Here is a 27,420-nt window from a genome sequence, read left to right on the forward strand (position 1 = left end):
TGTGTGTGTGTACATGCATGCAAGGAGGGCCTTGGCCAGGGCTCCTCCAGCTAGGGCTACACAGGAGTAGCGAGGCCTGCTCACCCTCACACAAGTAGAAGGGAGTCTGGAGACCTGTGATCAGCAATGTGGGGCACAGACGGAAGGATGAGATTCAATGGGGCTGGTGGGAATGTAGAGAGAGGAGGGCAAGCTAACCTGAAGAGCAATGCAGACAGGGAAGCTTCCAAGCCAGTACCCCGAGGCACCCCTAAGAGGCAGCAAGGAGGTGAGAGTTTGTCAGGCTCAGGGCCCTAAGGCCTTCCCTATGGGCCAAAAGAGGATCCACAGAGATAAAGAGACAGACTTTCCGTGCTGGGTGACAAAAGGGCCATGCTGTATATAGACTGAATCATCTTAACTCAATTAATTAGAATTCCAGATTTATGAAGAGAAAAAAATCCACATCCTGTGATAAGTCATGGGCCTGGCATCTGCCTCTTACCCCTGACTGGGGAGTTTAAAGATGGGCTCTTGTAAATAGAAAGAAACACTTTGTTGAAAACACTTTTTTCTTTCTTTTAAAAAGTCATTATTTGGCTACGAATGCATCATTTTCTCCCCTGGCTATGAGTCTCAAATATCTGCAAATATGCATTGCATAATGAGCCTCTGGCAGGCTGCAAAATCACATCTTGTTGCCTTTCATGGAAGAAAAATGAAGAATTATGAAAACACAATGACAAGATTTTTCTACTCCAGTATTTCCTTTATCAACTCTGTGACTGTATAAGGCAAAGGCAAGTGGATGTCAAGGTAAACTTTCCAGGTTAAGATACATCTGACTCTTTGTCAAAACAAAATGCTAGGGCCCCTGGCTTTCCTGATTTCTTAATTTGAATTGGGGAAAACCTATTGCAGCTGTATTGACCTAACTGTATGTTTAAGGAGGAGACTGAGGCTTCATTCTCAAAACCTAAGGGTGTTGGGTTGATGTATCTGTTGTTCTTTTCAATTTCTCACAACTCAGATGGGGATGAGGGAAGAGTGTCAGCAGCCACTCTATTGGTTTTGTAAATAAGAAGTGATCTCATTAGAACTATGTAGACTAGAAATAAACTTGGCAGCTACTGCCTTTGTTAAGTTTCAGCAACTTGCCTAGAGCAGAGCACACCCTGAAGAGTGGCAGGAGACCTTCATGTGACATCACAGTTAGTGGGACAGGCTGCAGCGTCACTGTTCCCCAGAATTCTCCTTTCCAACAACACAGTGAACTCCAAGATACAGGCTGACTCTTGGCTCCACTCTCTTGTCCTCATTGTGACCAGCACAGTGCAGAACATAGGAGCCAGCGACTATTATAGACCTTCCTTTGAGAAAATAAAATATGGAGACAGAAATCCACACAGATCCAGTGCTGATGGCCCAAATGGCTGGGGAGGAGGCGAGTGTGCCACCTCAGACAGAGGCCCTGAGGAGGCGGCCCAGAGTCCTGAACCACCGCTGAGGAAGCACACACCGAGTGCACAGTGTAGGAGGGGGAGGCTGGGAAAGCACAATTCCTAGAAATGTATTTTTGAAACTTTTTAATTGTATAATTTTTCCATGTTATTTACAAATGCAATAAAGATTTTCCTGTGTGTTCATTCCTTCCTGATTGCTTATTTTCCTTACAGAATGATTCCAAAGTAAAATTAATATGATGTTGTTGCAACACCAGAGACTCTGAGCCACGGCATGCATTTCTGTTATTTCTGGGTTTTTTTCTCTGCTTTTCTTCTTTTCCTCCTCTGTGGTCCTTCTCCTCCCTCTTTTCTATCTCTCTCTCTTCTTTTCTTTGCGCCTTTCCTCTCTTAGTCTATATGTGCTGCTATAAAAAGAAATACTTGAGACTGGGTAATTTCTGAAGAACAGAAATTTATTTCTCACAGTTCTGGAGGCTGGGAAGTCCCAGATCAAGGTACTGGCTGTGAGGGGCCCAGTCCCTCTGCATCCAAGATGGTGCCTGTTGCAGTATCTTCTGGAGGGGAGGAAGATTGTGTTCTCACATGGCAGAGAATCAAAAGAGAAAAAATGCACTCCTTCCACAAATCCTTCTTATAATGGCATTAATCCATTCATGATGGCAGAGCCTTCATGACCTAAACACCTCTTAACACTGCTGCATTGGGGATCACGTTTACAACACAAAAATTTAGGGGGCACATTCGGACCACAGCATTCTCTATGTCATCTCTCCCTGCTCACGGTGCTTCTTCCCCATACCCATCCCACCTTCCCTAACTTTGCCCTCACTCTATTCTCTGCCTGATGATGAGCTATTAGACTGTCAGTTTTTCTATTGTAAGCATGTTAGGTTTTGTTTCCTTTTAGAAATAGGGCAAGTTGTTGGTGTTTTATCATGGCCATCATAAAACCATAAAGATATCTTCATTCAGCTGTGTCATGTACAAAAAGTCATCTTTCTTGCAAAATCTCTTCCCGTCTCCCTAGCTTTTAGGTCCTCGAGACCATTTCGAGTGCCTTGGGGAGGCAGCCGGTTCCAAATGAACATGAAAGTCAGGGAGGGTTCCCAGCACAAGCAAGGAAAAAGGAGAAGAAACTGAAACAGGATATGAGATATAAATCTTCCCTTGGCCAGGCTGAAGCAACCTAGAAGGCCCAGCATTCCACTCAGCGTCCAAGGTCACCTATATCAATTTCAAAATAGAGTCACTTCCATTTTCCATAGAAAACAAAGCCAAAACATTCTTTTAAAAGATTTTCAGTCTTCCTAGGGAAACCATAGCTGTATCTAATATGAAATGGGGAAAAATTTTCTCATCAATACGTACTAGAAAAAGGAAAACTGAGGGGAAGATGTGAAGGCCACCCACAAACGTGGGACCCCATGGGGATCTGCATGCTAGCACCAGCCACAGAGAAAAGGCCCTTTCCACCACACAAGGACACAATCACCAGGATTTTGAGAAGTCTGAGAAGGAGATACAGCCTAAAACTAGAACCATGCTCCTCCCCAAATCAAACCAGGGCTGAGTGCTCCCAAAGGACAATAGAATCCTTGGGAGGCAGGTGACTCCAGGGGCAGGGCCGGGGGATGGGCTCCTGGCAGAGCACAGCAGAGCACAGCATTGTGCACAGCAGCCTGGAAAGGCTCACTCTAGTGGGGGTGGGCAGTGAACACAGGGATGGGGGACAGTCTGGGCAGACCACATGTGATATGGTTTGGTTCTCTGTACCCACCCAAATCTCACCTTGAATTGTAATAATTTCCACATGTTGCAGGAGGGACCCAGTGGGAGGTAAATGAATCATGAGGGCATGTTTTTCCCATGCTGTTCTCATGACAGTGAATAAGTCTCATGAGATCTGATGGTTTTATAAAGGGCAGTTCCCCTGCACACACTCTCTTGCCTGCCACCATGTAAGATGTACCTTTGCTCCTCCTCCGCCTTCTGCCACGATTGGGAGGCCTCCCCAGCCATGTGGAACTGTGAGTCCATTAAACCTCTTTCCTTTATAAATTACCCAGTCTCGAGTATGTCTTTATTAGCAGTGTGAGAACAGATTAATCCAATATGCTCTTCAGGGCCCCTACAAAGCTATGCTGATTCTGTGACCTGTTTAAGTCAGGTTCAAATTCTGTATCCAGGCCCTCAAGATCCCCCACTCCATCTGACCATGTTGCCCACTACAGCCACTCAGATCTCCACAACATGCTACCCACACAGCACTTTAACCTTGGTGCATCTGCACCTGCTCAGGACAGGGTCCCTTTTACTACTTCTCCCAAATCCCCCTGCAGTCAAGTCCCTAACACATGCTCCTCCACACGCCAGCAGAACCCAGAGAAGACCATGCCAGAGGCTTGCCCAGCGTTTGGCACACCTGAAGTGATGGAGTAGATCTGCTTCCTTGGCAGGACTTTCAGAGACCTCAGGGACCTTGCAGCCAAGGCATGGCTGGTGGTGATGTGCCAAAATGCATGGGGAAACCAGCTACGCTTTCATAATCAAGCATTGTTTCCTCAACTACCAAATAGGAATTATATTCCTTACCTGATAGTGGCCTCATGAGGATTAAATGAGATCATGCTTATAAAACACCTAGGATGTTTTATGGGTCGGATGTGGTGGCTCATGCCTGTAACCCCAGCACTTTGAGAGGCCGAGGCAGGTGGATCATTTGAGGCCAGGAGTTCAAGACCAGACTGGCCAACATGGTGAAACTGTGTCTCTACTAAAATCACAAAAATGAGCCCAGGGTGGTGGGTCATGCCTTTAATCCCACCTACTTGGGAGACTGAGGCATGGGATTTGCTTGAACTCAGGAGGTGGAAGTTACAGGGAGCCGAGATCATGCTACTGCACTCCATTCTGGCAACAGAGTAAGACTCTGTCTCAATAAATAAAAAATAAAATACCTAGTTTGGTGCCTGGCAAATCTGTAATAAACATTGATTACTTTTATAATTGATGTTAGAGCTGAAAGGTAATCCCAGATTCTTTCATCCATATAGGAACATGCATATACATGTGTACAACACAGCGATATATATGTACATATGAACATGAAATACAGGTGGTTCACAGATCTTACATCTATGGTATAACTTGGTATAACTTTTTTTTGGAGACAGAGTCTCAAAATATACTGTTTATTGTGTCAAAGATATGTCCAAATAATTTTTTAAATTTTTGAGTTCTTACATATTTAGGAGCATAGTTTTTCTCAGAATAATGCGGTTTTCTTTTTTTTTTTTTTTTTTTTTGAGACAGAGTGTTGCTCCATCACCCAGGCTGGAGTGCAATGGCATGATCTCAGCTCACTGCAACCTCCTGCCTCAGCCTCCCGAGTAGCTGGGACTACAGGTGCGCACCACCATGCCCAGCTAATTTTTGTATTTTTAGTAGAGACAGGGTTTCACCATGTTGTCTAGGCTGGTCTCGATCTCCTGACCTTGTGATCCACCCGCCTCGGCCTTGCCAAGTGCTGGGATTACAGGCGTGAGCCACCGTGCCCAGCCCTATGGTATAACATTTAACTAAATATTAAAAACCAAAGTTTCCAAAGGCACTTGATTAAAGCTTAAGAGAAGAGAAAATAGAAATGCATTAAAATCTCATGAGCTACTTGCCATTTAAGTGTATCTTAACATCTATAGAGCAGTAGTCCTCATTTATACTGTAATGGCTTGAAAAAAGCTGAATAAAATTTCTTTCTGCAAAACTGACTCAAAGAAAAAAGAAAGGCAAGTGATATGACAACTGAACAAAAGAGTCAACCGTAACTTCCCCTTACCTTTGACCCAATGAGAGTGTACAGCCACTGAATGGTTTCATTGTGGTTTATTACTCCATTCATTCCATCCACATACAACATAATCTGGCCCAAAGCTACAGAAAACGAGAAAAAGGAGACATTAAAGATTTATATAGAAATACAATCTTCAGTGATCATAATACCAATCAAGATTTTCATATTTTAAGTACATAGCATGTTAAGAATCAAATCTGAGGAGAATTCCTGAGCTCTGAAATTAGCTAAATCTCATTTCAGAGAGAAAGTGTCGAACACTAGAAGAAACAAGGGCTATTCCAGGCTCCTAGAAGATGCAATTAAGGCACCAATCCAGTGATTGCTGTTTCTGTGTGCCTTGATGTATAAATGCATGTTTTTCTGTTTCTATATCTGTGTGTAGTCCCAGACAGGACAAAGATATTCATGAGATGGTGTCTGGGTTGTGGCCTCCCACGGGGGCCACAAGGACAAACGAAGTTTCCAAAAGCAACCTGTCCAGTGCCCCAGTCTGTGGTCAGCAAGTCTCAGATTCCGTGGGATCATCCTCAATTATTCCAATTTTATTCCAATAGGTCAGCAATAAATGTGTAGTTAAATATTATGAGCAATTTCCCTCAAAGATTTTCAAGTAAAAAACATCAGGTATCATGAAAATACATGATATCACACATTCATCACATATCAAATCCTAAATTCTTAGTTTAGGAAAATACAGTCACCACATACTATCATTGTTCTCCAAATAGAAAATACTGGCTATGTTTTTTTAAGTAAACATTAAACTCAGGTTTTCAACTCCATTAGTACAAAGATAATCTGAATGATAGATAATGAACAAACAGAAGTTACTTAAAGGAAGAAGGATTCCTTCAATCACATCTAACCTCCTATTCATATTTCACCCAAAACTAATTGTAGTGCATTGACATTTTTCTAAACAACATTTTTTTTTATGCTAGTAACAGGACAGCTCATTTTAGAAAAATACAGAAGAATAAAGTGAAAATAATTCATATTCCCATACATTAAAGATAACCATTCTTAAAATATTGACGTATTTTCTTACTTTTCTTTATGCATTACACACACATACAAAGTTTATATGTGGGTTGTAAGAAACATTCTACACAAAATATGTTGATTAAAAAGAGCAAAACACAAAACAATATACTCAAATTCTAAGTATACAAATATATATGTAATATTAGAAAACTCATCCTATCCAACAGAAGATCAAATAAGAAAACCATGTTAGCAGCCAGGCGCAGCGGCTCATGCTTGTAATCCCAACACTTCAGGAGGCCAAGGCAGGTGGATCACATGAGGTGAGGAGTTCAAGACCAGCCTTACCAACATGGCAAAACCTCGCCTCTACTAAAAACACAAAAATTAGATGGGTGTGGTGGCGTACATCTGTAATCCCAGATACTCAAGAGGCTGAGACAGGAAAATTGCTTGAACCCAGGAGGTGGAGGTTGCCGTGAGCCAAGATCGCGCCACTGAACTCCAGCCTGGGTGACAGAGCAAGACTTTGTCTCAAAAAAAAAAAAAAAAAAAAAAGAAAAGAAAAAGAAAAGAAAAGAAAAGGAAAAGAAAAGCAAAAGAAAGAAAGAAAAAGTAAAAGAAAACCACGTTATTCTGAGAAAAACTATGCTCCTAAATATGTAAGAATTCAAAAATTTTAAAAATTATTTGGACATATCCTTGACACAATAAGCAGTATATTTTGAGAAATAACAGATTCATATTATATTTAATGGTAAAACACTAGAGATATTCCTACTAATCAGAAAATATGTTTTAAATGATGCTCATTAAACCTATGGATTATTTAACACTGCTATAGAATTTCAGACAAATTTAATAAGACATGAAAAACAATAAGATACAAAATTGCTGGAAATACATATTGTCATAATTTGCAAGTAACACTATAGATACAATAAAAAATTCACAGAATTACAAAGAGATTACAATTATAATCACATTTCTCATCCTAATGAGAAATCTGTATGTAGCATTTGAATGTAGCATACAAAAGTTTGATATAAAATTATACTAAATAAGTGGATCTATAACAAATATGTTAAAGAGTAATTTCTTTTTAAAATAGTTAATACAGCTAGTAAAATATTAAATACCAACAGAAAAAAGGCAAATATATTTTATATGAGACAACAAACTTGTTTATAATAGCATGCAAAATTGTTCACTCTCACTATAATAAAACAAATGCAAATTAAAACACAATAAGGTAGTGTTTTCACTCAAATCGGCAAAGGTATTTTAAAAAGAAATGATTATGTATCAAACACTAGAGAAGTTAAATAACTTCATGCGTTGGTAGTGGTAGGGCAAACTGGTAGAAACCTGCAATAAGGCTATCTAGGGCTATAATTATTTTGTAAAGTTACCATGTATTTAGCGCTCACTGTGTGCCAAGTTCTCCGGAGGGATTTTATAGGTATTATTAATAGAAGAGCCATATGTAGTGGATATTTTTACCTCCATTTGGCAGAGGAAAAACCTGAGGCTCTGAGAAGTGAAGGGATGTGTCCAAAATCTCCATCACTGCCTAAGTAGCAGAGCCCACTTCCAGCCAGGGTGGGAGAGCATGTATGTGTTTATACTAAGAACCTTAAAGTCCTCTTCAAGCCTTTCCCCAATCATCATGATTTGGGAAACCTATTCTAAGGAAACAGCTCTAAGTTTAAACAAACAAAATAAAAAAGGAAGCAAAGGTGTTCACTCAAGCATTATTTAACATACCAAAATAATAACTAAAACACAAACATCTATCATGGTTCTAGAACTCAGCATACACAGTCATTTACCAAAGCTATGTACTAACTTGTAAAATGTTTCTCATAAAATAAGTAAAAAGCCAGTATAAGTAAAAAGCAACATCACATAATTAAATAGGTAAAAAGCAACATCATATAATTAAACAAAACACTCAAATCTTCTTTTAGTTGAGATAAGGTCTCACTCGGTCGCCCAGGCTGGAGCAGTGGTGCCATCATGGCTCACTGCAGCCTTAACCTCCCAGGCTCAAATGATCCTCCCATCTCAGCCTCCTGAGTAGCTGGGACCACAGACACATGCTACCACATTCAGCTTTTTTTTTTTTTTTTTTTTTTTTCTGTAGAGACAGGGTCTCCTTATGTTATCCAAGCTGGTTTCAAACTCCTGGGCTCAACTGATCCACCAGCCTTGGAATCCCAAAGTGCTGGGATTACAGGCATAAGCCACTGTGTCTAGTCATAACACTCAAATCTTCACGCATACAAAGAAAAAAAGGAAATCCATAAAATATTAACCATTGTGATTGAATATATGCTCTTTGGATGTGTTTTTCGTATTTTTTCTATTTTCCCAGTTTTCTAATATGAGCATCGGTTACTTCTGTAACGGAAAAGTAAAGACTGAATAATGTAAGGTGCTACATGCTTTTGTCTTTAGAATTTTTTACTAGTGCACCCACCCCTCCCCCTCACCATGCACCCTCCTGCAGAAAGACGCAGCCCCTACCTCACGGAAGAGCTCCAAGAATTCGGCACATTCTGCCCTAATTTTTTTCCCATTTCTTCCCTCCTTCCCTTCGCAAACAAACTAGCAAGTCTCCATGGAAGGGGAGTTTGCTCCACTGTCCTTTTCCCATTCTGAGTCCCACTGCTGAAGAGGCCAATCCTGAGGTACATTTTGGCACCTCCCTTTAAATCAGCCTAACCACACAGGGAGAGAGAAGGTAGACTCTTTAGCCTTCTGGAAGGTATATCCACAGGGAAGACTCTCTCCTCAAGGCTGATAAAGTGGGACTGAAGGCCTCCACCCTAAGAGCTCAGGACCTCTGGTACTGGCCAAGGGCCCAGGAAGCCAGGACACTATTACAATGGGAGAAGGCAAACTAAGATTTAAAAGCTGATTTGATCTGTTCCCTGCAACATTCTATTAACTGATGACAATGGAAGAGGTGCGTCACTACAAAGTTCACGTCTAATGGAATTCAAGTGTCTGATCACACGAATTTTTCATATTTTGGTAATCAAATCTTTCCCATCACATCTTTTTTGTACCCTACCCGCTGCCACTAAAGCAATCCCGCCTGTAAACCACTCCAGACACAAGATGGCGCTAAAGAGATTCATGTGGGTTAATACTGCACTATGAGCAGCAAAAACCCAACAACCTTAAAAGTGGGCCTGAGAATAAAACCCACACAGAAGAACAACACAGATGCCTTGAAAACACACGTCTGGGTCACAGGAGCCATGAAAATTCATGATTTGTGTTTTCAAGAAGGATGTGGAGGCTGAGACTGTCTATCAGAACACAAAGGTAGATGGCACCACAGGTCTAGGAAGAGAGGATTTCCTGTTCTGCCACTCATGGAACTTATGACACTGGAGGTATATTTATTCATCTTTCTGTGCATCAGTTTCTTCATCTCAAAAATGACACAGTTATACCATACTATCTATTTTGCAGGGGTGTGGTGAGGAATGAGTTAGAATAGTGCCTCCATTGAACAGAAGCACACGCTGAACAACTCTCAAAAACAGAAAACAGGGAGCAAGCTCTCCAGGCTAACCTTACCCAGCTGTGGGTCATGAGAAGTGGTGGAAGAACTCCTTGCCTAACTAGAAATCACAAAGATCTTCTCTTATGCATTCTCCTAAAAATGTATAGTTTTCCTCTTTATATGTAGCTGTATGATCCAATTTGACATAACTGTTATACAAAGAAGCGTAGATTGAAGTTCATTTTTTTCATACGTCCAACTGCTATAACGCCATTTGTTTTTCTATTTCCAAAAATCAACTGGTTGTGTTTGTACAGGTCTGTTTCTGTTCCATTGGTCTGTCCATCCCGTTGCCGATACCACACAATCTGGATCACCATAGCTTTACAGTAAATGTTAAAATCGGGTAGTGTGATTCTTCCTATTCATTCTTCTTTTTCAAAATTGGTTCAGCCATTCTTGTTCTTTTACCTTTTAACACAAATTCTGGAAGCAGCTTGTCTAAATCAACAACAACAACAAAATCTTTCTGGAAATAATGTATAAATTCTAGGAGAACTGACATCTTTACTATGCTGAATCTTCTAATCTATAAACCTGTTACGTCTATTTATTATACATCTTTGCAGATTGCTTTTATCAGTGTTCTATAGTTTTCAAATATAAATGCAACGTTTGTTTGTTTGGGATGGTATTTTTTGCCAAATTTATAAGTAGCTCACATTCTTCGGAGCTATTACAAATGGTGTTTTAAAAACTTTTCCATTCCTAATTGTTTATTGTTAGCATATAGAAACAAAGTTGAATTTGTATATTGGCCTTATATCCTACAACTTTGTTAAACTTAATTCTAGGAGTGTTTGATTTTTTTGTTTTGTTTTTGTAGATTTCCTGGAATTTTGTACATAGACAATAATGCTGTCTGTGAAAAAGAACAATTTTATTTCTTCCTTCCCAACCTATATCCCTCTTCCCATCCCTATTGCACTAGTGAAGACTTTCAGTATAATATTCAATGGGCGTGGTGAGAGTGAACATCCTTGCCTTGTTCCTAATATTAGGGAGAAAGCATTAATAATCATTTACCATTAATTATGATGTAAGACATATGTTTTTATAAATTGTCTTTTATCAAGATGAGGAAGTTTCTCCAATTTCTAATCTACTAAGAGCTTTCTGTAAATCATGAAGGAATGAATTTTGTCAAATGCTTCTTCTACATCAACTGATACGATTATGGTTTTTCTTCTTTAGATTATTAATGCAGTAGGTTACACTAACTGAATTTCAAATACTGAATGAGCCTTGCATCCTTTTTGACCATGGTATATTATTCTTCTCATATATTGCTGGATTTGATTTACTAATATTTGTTGAGGATTTTTTGCATCTTTGTTCATAATAAATATTGTTCTGTGTATTTTATGTCTGGTTTTCATACCATGGTAACGCCGACCTCATAAAATGAATTGGGAAGTGTTTCCTCCTCTTCTGTTTTCTGGAAGAGATTTTGTAAAATGGTTTTATTTTATCGTTAAATGTTTGGTGGAATTCACCAGGAAACCATTTGGGGCTGTAGATATTTTGTTCAGAAGGTTAACTGCAAATTAAATCTCTTTAATAGTTACAGTAATGGGGCTAGTCAGGTTATCATTTCATCTTGGGTGGGTTTTGGTAGTTTGTGATTTTTAAGGAAATGATCCATTTAAGGAATTGATCCATTTCATCTAATGTATCAATTTTATGTGCTTAGAGTTGTTCATAGTATTCTGTTATAATTCATTTAAGTGAAGTTTTATCTCCTTTCATTCCTAATGTTAGCAATGCATGTCTTCTCTCTCTTTTTTCATTTGTCATTCTTGTTGGTCAACTTTATTTTTCTTTTCATGGAATCAGCTTTTTGTTTCATTTATTTTCTCTATTTTTCTCTGCTTTCAACTTCATCAATTTCTACTTTTATTATTTTCTTCCTTCTACATATTTGGTTTTATTTTACTTTTCTTACTCTAGTTTCTTAAGGAAGGTGCTTATATTATTTCCCTCTTTTCTAATATATGCAGGTAATGCTAGAAATTTCCCTCATGCATTGCTTCAACCACATCCCACAAATCTGATGTGTTGTATTTTCATTTTCATTTAGTACAAAATGTTTGCTAATTTCCATTGAGAATTCCTCTTCAACACATGGATTATTTAGAAGTGTGTTAATTTCTAAGAGTTTGGACATATTCACGTTATCCTTCTGTTACTAATTTACAGTTTAATTTTATTCCAGTCAGAAATCACATTATATCAATTCTTTTACATTGGTTATGGTTTGTTTTATGACCCAAGATATGATTTATATTGGTGAATGTTTTATGCATATTTGAAAGTAATATGTATTCCCTGTAGTTGAGTAGCATTTTCTAAAGATGTCAATTAGAACTATTTGGTTGACGGTGCCATTCAGTTCCTTCATAGACTTGCTGATTTTCAGCCTGTCAATTCTATTGATTACCAAAAGAGAAGTATTGAAGTCTCCAACTACAATAGAATTTTTTCTATTTCTTATTTCAGTTCTGTTTTTGCTTTATGAATTCTGAAGCTCTACTTTTCTGGGTGACCTGATTCTTTTGTCATTATAATGTCTGCTTTACCTCCAATTATTTTCTTTGCTCTGAAGCCTACTTCTTCTAATAATTAATATAGTCACTTCACCTTCTTTTGATTAGTGTTTGCATGTTTTTTTTTCTGCATCCTTTTGCTCAACTATAGCATTATAATTAAAGTGGGTTTCTTGTAAGCAGCATTTAGTTGGGTCTTGTTTTATTTATTCATTAATGTCTGTCTTTTAATTACTGTGATTAGACCAGTCATATTTAATATAAGTACTAATGTGTTTTAATTAAGGTCTATGATTTCCAATCTGCTACTGAGCCCATCTGGTAAGCTTTTTACTTTGGTTATTGTATCTTTCATTTCTAAATTTTCCATTGGGTTCTTTATATCTTCTGTTTCTTGCTGAGACTTTCCATCTTTCTATTCATTTCAATAATGTTCACTCTTACTTCCTGAAGCATTTTCAGAATGGCTGCATTACAAACTGACAAATCTGGTATCTGTATCAATGTGGCCCTGGGGCGGTGATCTATCTTTTCCCATGCAAGTTGGGATTTTCCTAGTTTATTGTGTGCCAAGTAATTTTGGCTTACCTCCTGGATATTTTTTAAATAATGTTATGAAACTCTGGGTTTTGTTTAAATATTACAGAAAAATGTTGACATTTTTGTTTAAGCAGGCAATTAACCTGGTTCAGTTTGAGTCACAAGTTCTGACCTGTCTTCCGTGGTTCCAATATCAGTTCAGTTTTCAGAGCCCTTGCTGTGCCATTTGGTTCAGCTCCGTATGTGCACCGCAAAGTAGACAGTCTGGGGCCTGGGCAGTATCTGCCTTGTTCAGTTCTCAGTCATTGCTATGCTGTTTAGGGTTAGATTCATGCATGCAGTCTGTGTGGAGCTCAGAGGTTCACATAAAACTTTCGCATTCCTGAGATTCTCCTTCTCCTTTATATTTCTGATACTTTCAGGTTCCCTGAGGCTCCCTCCACCACTTTTTTTTTTTTTTTTTTTTGAGACAGAGTCTTGCTATGTCACCCAGGCTGGAGTGCAGTGGCGTCATCTCAGTTCACTGCAAACTCTGCCTCCCCAGTTCAAGTGATTCTGGTGCCTCAGCCTCCCGAGTAGCTGGAATTACAGATGAGCACCACCATGCCTGGCTAATTTTTTTTTTTTTTGGATTTTTAGTAGAGATAGGATTTTGCCCGGTTGGCCAGGCTGGTCTCAAATCCTGACCTCAAGTTATCCACCTGCCTCAGCCTCCCAAAGTGCTGGGATTACAGGCATGAGCCATCGCACCAGCTGAGGCTTCCCCTTCTTAGCCCTTCAGCCAGAGAGCTGGGGCATTATTTAACCTGTTCAGCCACTTAATTTCTATGACTATAGCCACAACTGTGGCCAAGCAGAAGAACAGAGAAGGAAAAAGCAGACTTCTGTGAGCTTCCACTCCACTCCTCAGGGTTTTAGGTGCCCGTAGACCCCCGCTGTTCTCACCATGGGATTACCTGGGGGACAGGGGGTAAGATAACAGAGTGAGAAACATGTGAGGCTTCTGCACGGAGTCCGTTTTCCTCCTACTCAAGCCAGAAATAGAAAGATCTTGAATTCTCTCTGTCCACACCCAAGTCCACTTCTGGGTTTTGTGCTAATTTGAGTCCAGATCAGAGAATACCAGAAGAAAATTGTTAAAAGCACCGTCAGTTCAATATTTCAAGTTCTAGTCTTCTTCCCCAATCTGCCTCCTACTATTTACTCTTCAGAGTCTTCAAATAGTTGCTCTGAGTATTTTATCCTTGAATTTATTGGAAAGACAATGGAATAGTTGTCTTTACAGGTTTTACAGTTGAATTCATTGGGAAAGACAGGGTCCTGTGTACTTACTCCATCTTACTCCAAACCAAAACTCCCCCTTGCTCTGGTTTTACAATAAGAAATCTAGCAGCAACATGGAAGGTGGCCTGGATCGAGCAACTCCTGGGGCCAGGGTCCATTCACAATTCTGTCTCAGCATGCTAAGCCCATGGTTTTCAATCCTTTCTCTTCTTTTTCCCTTCCTCTACCTCTTCCTCCCTTCTTGCCTTCTTTCTTTTCTTCTTCCCTTCCTTTTTAAAGCTAGTAGCTCTTTACTGCAAGGAGCCATTAAAAGGAAGCCTCACAGACCATGGCTAACTCCCAGATGCTTTGCTGGAAGCAGGACTGAAGGGTTTTGACTGCTCTTCCCCCTCAGCACTCGACACTCCCCACCCCACCTACCTCAGTAGGTCCTAAGGGGCCCTGATAATAAGACACATCACCCAGTAACCCAGGCTGGACACTGGAGCTCACTGTATACCTGCATTTTCAAATACCGCTACAAAGTTGTAAAGTCAATCTAATAAGAGCAGCAATGCATATTTTTCAATAAATGAAATAGAAGAGAAAATGGAGTACACTGCACTTATTAAGGGAAACATTGTTCTTATTTTCTTTTTATAGAAATATAATTTTTCTTTTCCTGTAGGTCTCCAACCAAAAAGTTTGGAATCTGCTATTCCAGACTCCTTCCCTTCCCTCATCCTCCACCTTCAGTGAGTCACCCAATTCCCTTAAGTGTTCCTCTGAGACAGGTCTTCTCTTCTTCTCCACTACTGCCCCAGGTTCAAATTCTATGATCTCTCCTGGACTATAGCAACTGCAGGTCCTGGCTGGTCTCTCGCCTTTGATGCCCACTCCTTTTCAAATACATAATAGATGTTCTTATCGGAGACTTTTCCAAGGCATTGAATATGTCAGCCGAAGCTGGAACACCTTCCGGTTCCCTCTTGCTCGGGACAGGGCCCAGGGACCCCCTACATCTCCAGCCAACCCTCTAGCCCTTTAGTTTGTTGCCCAGACCATCTGGGCTCCTTTGTCTCTGAACCTTTTGCTACCATCTCAAGGCTTTAACTCGAAACCTATGAATTTTCAGTGAGTTAAACATGCCTTACATTTAAGAGAAGTCCTTACAAATAAAATATACATTTATTCCACAAACAGAGCTAGACTTGAATTTTTAAATATGTTTTCTTACACACTGCAGACATATAAGGATCCGATACCAAATCAGTTATTTGCCTGCTTGTACATGTCCTGTCCTTCAGCCAAAGATACCAAAAATGCCATTGATGAAGTTGAAAGATGATCTCTTCCTGGCAAAATCATCTGACTTTTTGCACAAACAGCTCTTAAATACTGCTGCTCTGTGTAATCTTTTAATCAATCCCTCATCCATTCTTCCTTTTTCTATATGACAGTGAAATTAAGGTTGCATGTATTCTATAAATGGGCACAGAGATATAATCCTGTTTAAGGGGGTTATCTAGTTTAGGTCTAAGTATTTTAAATGCATTTTTTTAAAGCATTATTATAACTATAGATATATCACAACTTTTACCACAAACCAGCCCTTTTTATGTATGAGACAAGGCTTTGGTTTTAAAAACCAAGTGTCCACTTGCATATTTGAGGCCACAGAGTTCCACCATGAAATGTGAGATTCCTCTCACTGATGTGTGAGTATTTTGGCTTGTCTGTCTTCCCAGTCCTCCCACTCTTGATTTTCTTTTACAGAAGCAGTATAAAGAAAATACTTTGCTGTTGCCGTTCAATAAGATATTTTACCATTTGAGAATGTGACTGGAAATAATTCCTATTTATTTCTACCAAAAGCACAGAAAAAAAATAAGTGAATAGTATGAAACATTAAAGAAACTTACTTTACCATGGGGCAACATTCTGCTATAAGCAAATATCAGTGGTAACTAGGGTTTTATTTTGTTTTGGAATGATCTGTGATTTGCACATTGAAAATGAAGATGGGGAAACTGTAGGGTACAATCAGTTCTTCCAAGAGCTCAGCACTAAGCACCAAGATAGGCACTGCTTTCTTCAATTAGAACAGAGGAGCTCTGAAAATGTGCAGTGAGTTTTTAAATCAAAGTAATCTCCAGAGAGAAAAATAAAACAAAACTATTAGTATCACTCACCCCTTATCTTCTGGGAAGGGCTAATTCATCTTAAAGAAGGGATTTCAATTAATTTTAATCAGACCATTAAAATTCACCATTCTTAACTCTGAACTGGATTTGTCTACCCCTAATTTCCATGATTCACCAGAGCCTGCAGTAAATATTAAAAAGAGGTTGATATTGTTGACATTCTTGGAACTAAATGAAGACCTTGGAGTCTAGTTATTATTCTTTTCCACTGAATTGTCTGCCCTAAATAACAAGCTCCGGTCCAGTTTTCCCCAAGGGCAACTGTCAAAGAAATACTCTTTTAATACCTATTACAGCATGAAAATTAAGGAGAATAAGCTGCCAATTCTAGGCTGGAGACAAGAATTTAATCAGCACAAAGAGCTCCAACAAGGTGTCAAAGTTTTGAGTCCCTTGCTGACATTTAGCAGCATTTGCAATGCAAATTTTTCTAAAGCAGTCTTAGATTACTACCCTCTCTCTACCTTAGAATGACCATTTCCTAAAAAAGGGCCCCCAAAAAAGTTGTTAAATAAATCAGGCCTAATATTCTCCCCTAACACTTACAAGCTTAACTCTTAGTAACTCTCAAAGGAGGGAGGGCCCACCCCCGTTCCCTCCCCCCAGGCCTTCCAAACAGAATCATTGACATTGATGTGCTTCTTTCTGATAGACCTTCCTTCCTAGCAGGACATTATGTAGCTAAGCTCTTTGCATCTTCTCCCATCTAATGCACACAGAAGACTGGTTTGTTTCTGGCCTATTCATTCGCCTTCCCAATAGCAGCCAAGTTTATATCCCAGATTCCCATGCTAAAGTTTAAAAGAAGCCCTCATCAGCCACCTGTACAGAAACAGGTGCTTCATTACTGCTGGGCTATAGCAGCCTCAGTTACACCTATGCTCCTCACCCTCTCCCAGTTTTTCCTGTTCTACAGTTCCCCATATTTTAGATAAGGAGACACCAAAGGAATGAAGGAAAGTATAACAGATTAGCAAGTTTTGAATCTCTAAAAATTTTTGGCAGACTTCTAGGTTCTCTATGGAAAGAAAAACAGTCACTTTAATGATCTGTTCTATAATGATCTTCTAAGACTTACAACCAAGGAAATACCAGTGGAAGCACACAGCCTCTCCAAAGCAGGTCAGAGCCACAGGTGGAATGAACCAGAAATGGACTCTGCAGCAGGGTCAGCAGTGACTGGACTGTCTCATTCACTCTCATGTGCTCACACTCACTCTGGCTCTTCCCACTGGGACCTGGGGTGACACTGAGTCAATGACAAGGGTTTGGCCAGTGACCCTGGGAAAAGCAGCTCCTCCTGGCCTAGTGAAGGCTCACGCAGGACACATACACTTAGGGCATCTGTCCCTGACTGACATGCCTGCTCACCAGGTGACAGAAACAATGGACACGAGGTGTAGAGATGAGTAATTAAGCCCAAGCAGAGTGGAATGGAGTTCATAAACACCCAGATTCAGAGAAGGGTGAGGCTGATATGAGCCTGAGTAATCAGAGGAGGATTCATGGAGAGGTTGACAAGCATACCTTAAAGGATGGGGCACACATAGCAGGGAGAAGACACATGAGTTTCCAGGGCATGAGAAAATAAAAGGTACCAGAATAGTTCCCCTGATTTTTGCTTCTAGGACAGTACCGCATCAAGAAAACTCATGGGACTTAAACCCATGGAGAAGCTGGTTTACATGTAATCTCCACCATTTCCTACTTCCAAAAACTATGTAGCATACGCAGTCATAAGATGGAAGACAAGTCCAACCTGGATCCCTTATGGTTAGGACGAAATATGCTGATGTATTAACACAGCATGTGGCTGATGGTTGGCCGTTCTTGTTGATGCTGTTATGCTAATTAACCTCTCTGGACTTCAATGGTATCATTTAAGAGACAAAACGGTTTAACCCAAAGACCTCCAAAACTCCCAGCTCCAAGGTAACATTACCCGAAAGCCCCTGCGGGGGTGTAATATGAAGTGTCTGGCACTAGGGGGCTTCGACTAGGTATTTCTATCTGCAGTCTGATGTTTCAGACATAATTCCACAAACCTGCCTTATTAATACACAACCCTTCAAAAATCAGTGCTCTGTAAAAATCAGAAATATGTTTTTGGATGTTATGTAAAACAATAAGAGTATATGCAGCAAATTAATTCTGTACTTCTCTCTATTTAGGATTTCAACACTCTTAGAATTTTAACTTTAAAACCCCTCAATTTACTCAACTTCCTCACTAAAATTTCACCACGAAGACTCTGTGTCTAGAAACACGTACCTGAGGGGACTGGCTGCTGGGCCCCTGCAAAGGCCACAGAACCTGTGTCCTGCACTTACCTGATGGCTGGCATCTCAGGCCCTGACTGACAGGCTTGGGGTTCCCAGGCCTGGCCACAGAGGAGAATCATCACATCAGAGCCTTAAACCACTGCCCCTCCCCTCCCCACCCCTTGGATCTCACTTCCAGCACCTGACGGACCTGGGCATGTGCACAGACCTGGCATTGGTGTTGGTCAGGGCCCCATAGGTGAGTCTCCTGTACAGCTAGGGATATGAGCCACTGCTCAATGCTAAACCAAACTATTACTTTAAAGGCTGTGCTTGAGTTATGGCTCTCCCCAGCAGGCTCGGCATCAACACCTGGGTCTCACCAAAACCAAGCTCAAAGACAAACTCAGAATAACCTCAGTTCCCACATCCTGTTCTCCAATGAGGCAGAGAACTATGGATAAGGAAGAGGTAAGAGGCGCTGGTCCCCTTCAGCCCAGCAGGCTCCAGATGACTGGAAACGGCATCTGAATGTCATCCATGTTTGCTAAGCTGCACAGCTGCATGTTTGATAGACACGGTTTCAAAATTTCAACTCTTAAACATTTTAAAATCATATCATGCAATACAGTAAATAATGTTTTTAAACAAGACAGTCCCTTACTTTCTTCTCAGAGGACTTTATTCCTTTATTATAGACCTCTACAATGGGACTTTTTAAAAATGAAGATCCAGTGTAGTAGTCATGGCCGGGTGCAGTGGCTCACATCAGCACTTTGGGAGGCCAAGGCAGGTGGATCATCTGAGGTCAGAAGTTCAAGACCAGACCGGCCAACATAGTGAAACCCTGTCTCTATGAACAATACAAAAATTAGCCAGGAGTGATGGTGGGTGCCTGTAATCCCAGCTACTTGGGAGGCTGAGGCAGGAGAATCGCTTGAATCCGGGAGGCAGAGGTTGCAGTGAGCCAAGATTGCACCACTGCACTCCAGCCTGGATAACAGAGTGAGACTCCATCTCAAAAAATAAAATAAAATAAATAAAATAAAGTAAAATAAAATAAAATAAACAGTATAGTAGTAGTCACTTGCCTACCATTTAGCAAAATCTAAATTCTTGGGAAGTATTACAAGCCTGCCCAATGTATTTTTAATCATATTGGTTTTGTGTATTTTATGGCCTAGAACAATACCAACACAAGCATAATGGTCAAAGAACCAGAAATCTTCCTATTGTGACCACACTCAATCATCTCTGTCAGCTCTAAATTGATAGTGTACAAAGAACAAAGATGAAGTGGGGGTAAGGAAGATTGAGGAGCGACTCTGCCTAACGGGTATATAATTTCTGTTTGGGGTGATGAAAAAGTTTTAGAAATAGATAGTGGTGATGGTGGCACAACATTATGAAGATATTTAATGTCATTGAATTGTACAAAAATGGTTAACGTGTTTTTATGATATATCCACAATAAAAAAGTCAAAATGAAATCATATCAAAAATACTACTTCTCAAAAACCAGCAGCCTAATAGCCACAGCAGAAAATCATAAATGCACCTCAGGCCTCCTGACCTGGACGTCTGCTCTAACAGTCCTGGGAGGTGTTTCCTGTAAGACTAGCCTGGCCTTACAGAGCTGACCCATGTGACAAGGCTGAGTGTCCCCAGACCTCACCGTCACCATCCTGTCTCCTGGGCCAACACATTAGATTCCATTTATTTCATAGCTATTCCCCAGCAGCTGTAATTACGTGTTCATTAGAACAGAATTGTTTTGCCATCCTAATAGCGATTACTGGCTGTCAATCAATGACTAGTATTTTGTTTTCATTTCTGTAATTATATAAGTATTTCTCATGTTATTGGCTACTGAAATGGAATAGAATAAATACTTCAGACCATCAATTCTTAATAGGAGCTAGAAACATGAAAATGGATTCTTGGGAGCAAAGACATCTTAGATATCACAAATGTGTGCAGCCTCCACAGGGGCAGAATACGTAAACAGAATGTCTGCAGAATTTAAATTTCATGAGAGTTGGGGTGATTCAGAAAAAAATATATTAAAAGGCTCCTTAGGGGGATGATTCTGAACAGAAGGTTGACAAACACTGCTTTATACACTATAATTAAATATCTCCTTAAACAAACAAACAAAAACAAAGAGAAAAAAACAGCTGCTCTTCACACACACACACACACAAAGCTATGAAAGAAAGTGTTAATGAAAAGCTATTGCAAGGCTGTGCTGCAGGCCTCTCTCCAATCTTTCAACCCAAACTGTGGGGATCTATGAGAGGTGTTAGCCTCCATTTGGCCCAAATTCTCTTAGCTTTTCTAAAGTCTGACATACACACCCACTCATGCAAACAGTTGCAGCATTTGTTAAGCACCAGACACTCTGCTAGGGCCATTTGGCAGGAATCACCTCAGCCAAACGGACAGAACACTGCAATGGTCAGGAATGGAGAATGATCAGACCCGTTACTCCACAAGAGCTCTGAAGGGAAGACATGGGAGGTAGGCCAGGCAAGTGGTGGCAAGTGCAGCCTCCAAAGCCAAAGAAACTTGCATTTGAGGCCATCCCCACTGCCTCTTGCCAAACAAGCAATGTTGTACAAGTGATTTGACCTCTGGTACTTAAATTCCACCAATGGAAACTGTTTACCAACATCCTCAACAGTCCTCATTCCAAGGCCCTGCAACTATGTTTTGGGGAAGCTCTGGCTTTAGTATAAGCTTGCTTGAGAATGGGCTCCAGTAGGTTAGATGCAAGGCCCAGCCTAACTACCCTCAGACAGAAAGGAGCATCAGTAAGCAGCTATCTAAGTCAAAGGACGAACTTAGGCAAGATGTAACCCTGTTTTTTATGCTAATTCATCTACCCAAGAAGGGGTACACACTCACTCACTCACTCTGGGTGCCCAAGGACAGTTCCTGAAAATTTGGACAACCAAGCAGGTGAAAAAGTCTGCTGCATGTGGAGTTTGATTTTAAGGACCCTAGAAATAACACACCTTCCAAAAGTATGCCTCTCTCAGCTTGCTGCAACTGTCTTTCCCAGTGGATACCTGCCACAGAGAAAAGTAAGGGTCTAGAGTGGCAGTTAACATAATTCATGCTGTAGGACCGGGGTGCTAACAAAGCTTATCCTTCAGAGTCCCTCACTCCAACAGGCCCCTTCCCAGACTTTGGGAGGGGCACTAGCAATGTGTTCTCATGGTCCTATATTTTTATACAACTTGCACAGGGAAGTTATTTTAACAGCAATCACTTAAGGCCACGGGCTCTATCTAAGCTGATTTCATCACTCTCTCTCAGGTCAGGATATGATAATGATGAAAACCAAAATAGACACATCCTCAGGGAGGCACAAACCTTACACAAGGAAGGAAAAATAATCACTGTGCAGCTCTGTTTAAACAGCTTGTGTGTCCTGCCCAGGCAAGATGCTAAAATGTAGTACAGAGGGGTATGGAAGAAGTAACATTGGTGGGGGGCTGCAGGTGAATGGTAGGTAATTAGTAAACAATAATCACATAAAAATGAAGCCTATTATTCAGAAAGGAGGAAAGGGCAAAGTCAGCTTGTCCTATTTTAACAGCTTCCTTCCGAGTGGAGGAGGACTGATGTCACCGGCCCTGCTGCTCAGTTCATCTTTAACTCATTCCTCTTTCTGCTGAGCCAAAAGAAGCAGCCATAGAGGACTCTAGGAGGACAAACGACACTACTCAGTAGTCAGTTGTGGGTCGTCTTTCAATAGCAAGGTGACCAAACACTGCTATTTGAAACCTTTGGGGCTTTTCAACATCATCCTGCCCTGAAAACCTGAATAAGCCCCAAAAGAATCCAACTCAAGGATACTGTTAAAAACCATGAGTAAGTGATGGCTGACAGTGGTCTAAGGAGAAGGTCAGGAGAGAGAAGATATTACAATAGGTGAAGATGACCAAGTTGGTTGGAGCCAGGTGATTCTTCCTGTACTGTGAAAACACTGCTGACAATAGAATAGCTTGCCAGAGGAGGCAGGACTGAGAGCTGAGCAGAGCACAGGGGTCTGAATTGTGGGTGTGAGTGCAGGCGGGAAGCATTGTGACTCAGCAGTGACACCGCTGAGACGAAGGCAGCCCGTTCTGAGTTTTCAATCCATAAGAATGTGTACACTTTTATCAAGTTCCAATGATGACATACCATGGGCTATTTTAATATATTTTTAATAAATTTAGTATTAATGTTTTAAATATTGAAAATCTTAGAAATTGTCATTTAAAATAAACCACTAATATTTCACTGTATAGATATGCCTTGATCTTAACCTTTCTCCTTTTTGATAAACATTGATTCTTTCTAATTTCTCATTACAAACAATGCTATACAGAATGTTGTATGTAACATCTGTTTCCCTTTTGGAAATATTTCAGATATATTCCCAGAGGTAGGATTATTAGATCAAAAAGCTTTATAGTTTTTGTAAATCACTGTACACTGTCAATATATTTTAAATATAAATGTTTGCAAGACTTCCACTTCTAGCCAAAAGAGGAATAGAGATCAAATTTCCCCTTCTGCCTGGAACATATAAAAAGCTAGACTAAATATAACTCTTTTCAAGACACTGGACAGCAAGCAATAACAGAATATATTCTAGGGAGTTGGAAAACAATGGAGGTGAGCCCTCCAGTGGCCCAGCTTACTTCTCCTTGAGAAGATTCCCACATCATCACACAGGGAGGCGGAACCCTGGCATAGCTCATCCAGACCTCCAAGTTGGGAGACCTAAGAAAGCAAAGTAGATAGAACTCCCCAAACAGACTAAGACAGAACCACCTAGGAAAAAGAACTTGAAAATCTACCGAGGGTTCCCCTTTTGGGTAGTCAACAGAGTACTACTCAGTGCAGGAATGTATTTCAGTCAGGGAAAGAACCTTTCGAAAAGGATTGGAAAGAAAATTACCCAGCATTCATACACAGCTATTCCCACCAGCCAGACAAGAAAATCTCACAATTCATGGGGCATAGGGCACAACAATCAGAAGGATCTTGTTTTAGTCACTGGGAATAGTTAGCCCTAGATTCAATGTTTCTGTGGTTCCACCTAACGAATCTTAAAAATAATACCTTAAACGATCAAAGTGTTTACAAGTAACTGGGCCTTAGAACAAATGTGACAAATATTTATAAAGAATACGAAAATATCAGCATGTAATAAGTACAAGTCACAGTGTGGGAAATTCAATAAAAAATTGCCACACATGCAAAGAAGTAGGAAAATATGAAACTAGTTTGAAGAAAAATTAATTGATTAAAACATTGGAATTATCAGACAAGAACATTGAAATAATGATTATAAAGTATTCTGTATATTTGAAAAGTTAAGTAGGTACATGAAAGATAGTAAAGACACTGAAATTGAACTTTTAGGTGAACTTTCTAAGATGAAAATTACACTGGATGAGATTAAAAGAAGATTAAACATGGAAGAAAAGATTCAGAAAATTGAAGATGTAGCAATAGAAACAAACCAAAATAAAAACAAAGAAAAAAAGATTTTAAAATAAATAGCATCAGTAAACCGTAGCACATATTGGTTACTGGATTTCCTGAAGGAGAGAATATGGAGGCGGTGATAAAAAAAATATTTGAAGATATAATGCTGAATATTCTCAAAATTTGTTCAAAATTGTAAACCAACAGATCCAAGAGGAATAACAAACCACAATCAGAAGAAACATGAAGAAAATCATATCAATTCAGCTCGTAATCAAATTGATCAAAACCATTGATACAGAAGTAAAGAACAGAAAATAGACACATATGTAACAAAACAAAAAGATATAAGAATGGCAGCAAATTTCCTACTGAAGACAATACAAGTAAGAGGAAAATGGATCAACATATTTACAGTACTGGAGAAAAAAAATCTGTCATCCTAGAATTTTATACCAGGTGAAAAAATATTTGAAAAACAAAGGTGAAATAAAGACCTTTTCAGATACACAAAGGTAAAATAATCCATCAACAGCAGACCTTCACTACAAGAAAATCATTTGGGTATATGGAAAATGGTACCAGGTAGAAATATAAATCTCTAAAAAGGAATAAAGAGCATTGGAAGCACTGGAAAAGATGACTACAAAGGTAAATACATGAGTTTTTTCCCCTTATTTTAAAAATCTCTTTAAAAGGTCACTGGCTACTTAAACAGAAAAATAACAGTATTATTTTAACACTCGCAAATGTAAGCGGTATGACAAAAGGCACAAAGACTGGGAAGGAATACATGACACTCTTATTATAAGTTCCTTATACTATACACAAAGAGGCATAACATCATCTAAAGAAAGCCTGTGATGAGTTAAAGATATAAACAGTTGTGCCTCAGTATTCTTTTTTTTTTTTTTTTTTGAGACGGAGTCTTGCTCTGCCACCCAGGCTGGAGTGCAGTGGCCGGATCTCAGCTCACTGCAACCTCCGCCTCCCGGGTTTACGCCATTCTCCTGCCTCAGCCTCCCGAGTAGCTGGGACTACAGGCGCCCGCCTCGTCGCCCGGCTAGTTTTTTGTATTTTTAAGTAGAGACAGGGTTTCATCGTATTAGCCAGGATGGTCTCGATCTCCTGACCTCGTGATCCGCCCGTCTCGGCCTCCCAAAGTGCTGGGATTACAGGCTTGAGCCACCGCGCCCGGCCCGTATTCTTGGGGGATTGGTTCTCTGACCACCCATGGATGCCAAAATCTGTGCATACTCAAGTTCCATTGTTGCATCTGCTAAACCACCAGAACAAAAAGTTGACCCTCTCTCCACATGGGTTTCATATCCAGCAAATACTATATTTTTGATCCAAGTTTGGTTGGAGACGAGGAACCTGCTGATATGGAGGGTCAACTGTATTTACTGAAAAAAAAAAATAATGTATAAGTGAACCACACATCTCACAGTTCAAATTCATATTGTTCAAGGGTCAACTGTACTGTAAACCCTAAAACAATCATGAAAATAACAGAATTACAGCTAAAAAGAAGATTTTAAAATCCTACAAATAAATAATCAAAAAAAGGCAGAAAAAGAGGAAAGTGTAACAAAGTACAGATGAGACAAATAGCAAAGAAATAGTAAACTGACAGGTTTCAACCTAACCACATCATTAGTCACAGTACATACAAATGATCTAAACAGACCAATTTAAAATGAGATTGGATAAAAAACCAAGACACGATGAAATGAGTCCTACAAAAGTGATCTTTTCATATAAAAAGAAAAAAATCAGCTAAAATTAAAAGGATTAAAAAAAGAATATACCATGTTAATGCTAATCAAAAGAAAGTTGGAATGATTGTATTAATACCAGGCAAAATAGGTTTCAGAAAAATGAATATTGCCAGAGATGAAGAATGTCATTTCATAATGATAAAGGGGTCAATTTGACAACAGGAAATGACAAATGTAAACCTTAAGCTCTGTTTATAACAACAAAGCTTCAAAGTACCTGAAGCAGAAATTGATAGAACTAAAGGAGAAATAGTAAAACCTACAATTATGGTTGAAAATATCAACAATAATTTCAGAGTAATCTACATAGATTACAGAAAGGAGACAGAAAATAAGTATATAGAAGACTGGAACAAACCTATCCATCAACTTGACCTAATTGACATTTATAGGCTATTCCACACAAGAACAATAGAACGTACATTCTACTCAAGTGCTCATAGACCAGATTCTGACCCACGGAAACACTCTCGATATATTTAAAGGATTCAAGTCATATAAAGCATGTTTTCTGACCACAACGGAATGAAGGAATCAAGTTATAAATGAATAAAAAAATCTCTGGTATATCCTCAAATATTTTTATAGTAAGTAACACACTTCTAAATAACCCAGGGTTAAAGAACAAACCAAAAGAGAAATTAAAAAGATTGTGAAATGAATAAAATGAAAATACAATATATCAAAATGTATGGGATGCTTCTAAAGAGAAGTACTTACAAGGAAATTTACAGCACTCTAAGTCTATAACAAAGGTCTCAAATCAATGAATGCAGCTTCCACTTTAAGAAATTAGAAAAATAAGAGCAGGCAATCCCATGGTACACAAAATACAGGTAATAATAAACATTAGAAGAGAAATCAGTGAAATTAAAAAAAGAAAATACAGAAAATCAATTTGGTTCTTAGAAAAGATCGATGAAATTGATATATATATATATATAGTCAGATTAATAAAAAGAGAAGAAACAAATTACAAATACTAGAAATGAGATTATTACAACTATAGATTCCGCAGATTTATTTAAAATAAGAAAATCTGAACTTTATGCCAAAATATTTGACTACTTAGATGAAATGCTTAAATTCCTTAGAGAGGTACAAACTAACACAGCCTCATTCAAGAACAAACAGATAACCTGAATTGTCCAACATCTATTAAAGAAATAGAATCTGTAGCTAAATTTTTACCAGAAAGGGATGGCTATGACCAGATGGCTGCATTGGTGAATTATAATAAATGTTCAACGATGAAACAATACCAATTGTTTAAATTACACTTTAAGTTCTAGGGTACATGTGCACAATGTGCACAACATGTAGGTTTGTTACACAGGTATACATGGTGCCATGTTGGTTTGCTGCACCCGTTAACTCATCATTTACATTAGGTATATCTCCTAACGCTATCCCTCCCCACTCCCCCCACCCCACGACAGGCCCTGGTGTGTCATGTTCCCCACCTTCTGTACAAGT

At 39.4% G+C, this 27,420-nt stretch overlaps 1 protein-coding gene across 9 annotated transcripts in view; it reads right to left on the reverse strand.

Moving 5' to 3' along the window:
• Positions 1 to 27,420, reverse strand: part of FHOD3 (formin homology 2 domain containing 3) — a 492,791-nt gene that overhangs the window by 200,492 nt on the left and 264,879 nt on the right. For all 9 annotated transcript variants that reach the window (XM_033177891.1, XM_033177890.1, XM_033177884.1 and 6 more), the window contains one exon: positions 5,281 to 5,375. In XM_033177891.1, the coding sequence (XP_033033782.1) occupies positions 5,281 to 5,375 (95 nt within the window). The remainder of the gene's footprint in view (positions 1 to 5,280; positions 5,376 to 27,420) is intronic.

This window comes from Trachypithecus francoisi, unplaced genomic scaffold (assembly GCF_009764315.1).
Source record: "Trachypithecus francoisi isolate TF-2019V2 unplaced genomic scaffold, Tfra_2.0 Lachesis_group19, whole genome shotgun sequence".
In the NCBI taxonomy this organism is placed as follows: domain Eukaryota; kingdom Metazoa; phylum Chordata; class Mammalia; order Primates; family Cercopithecidae; genus Trachypithecus; species Trachypithecus francoisi.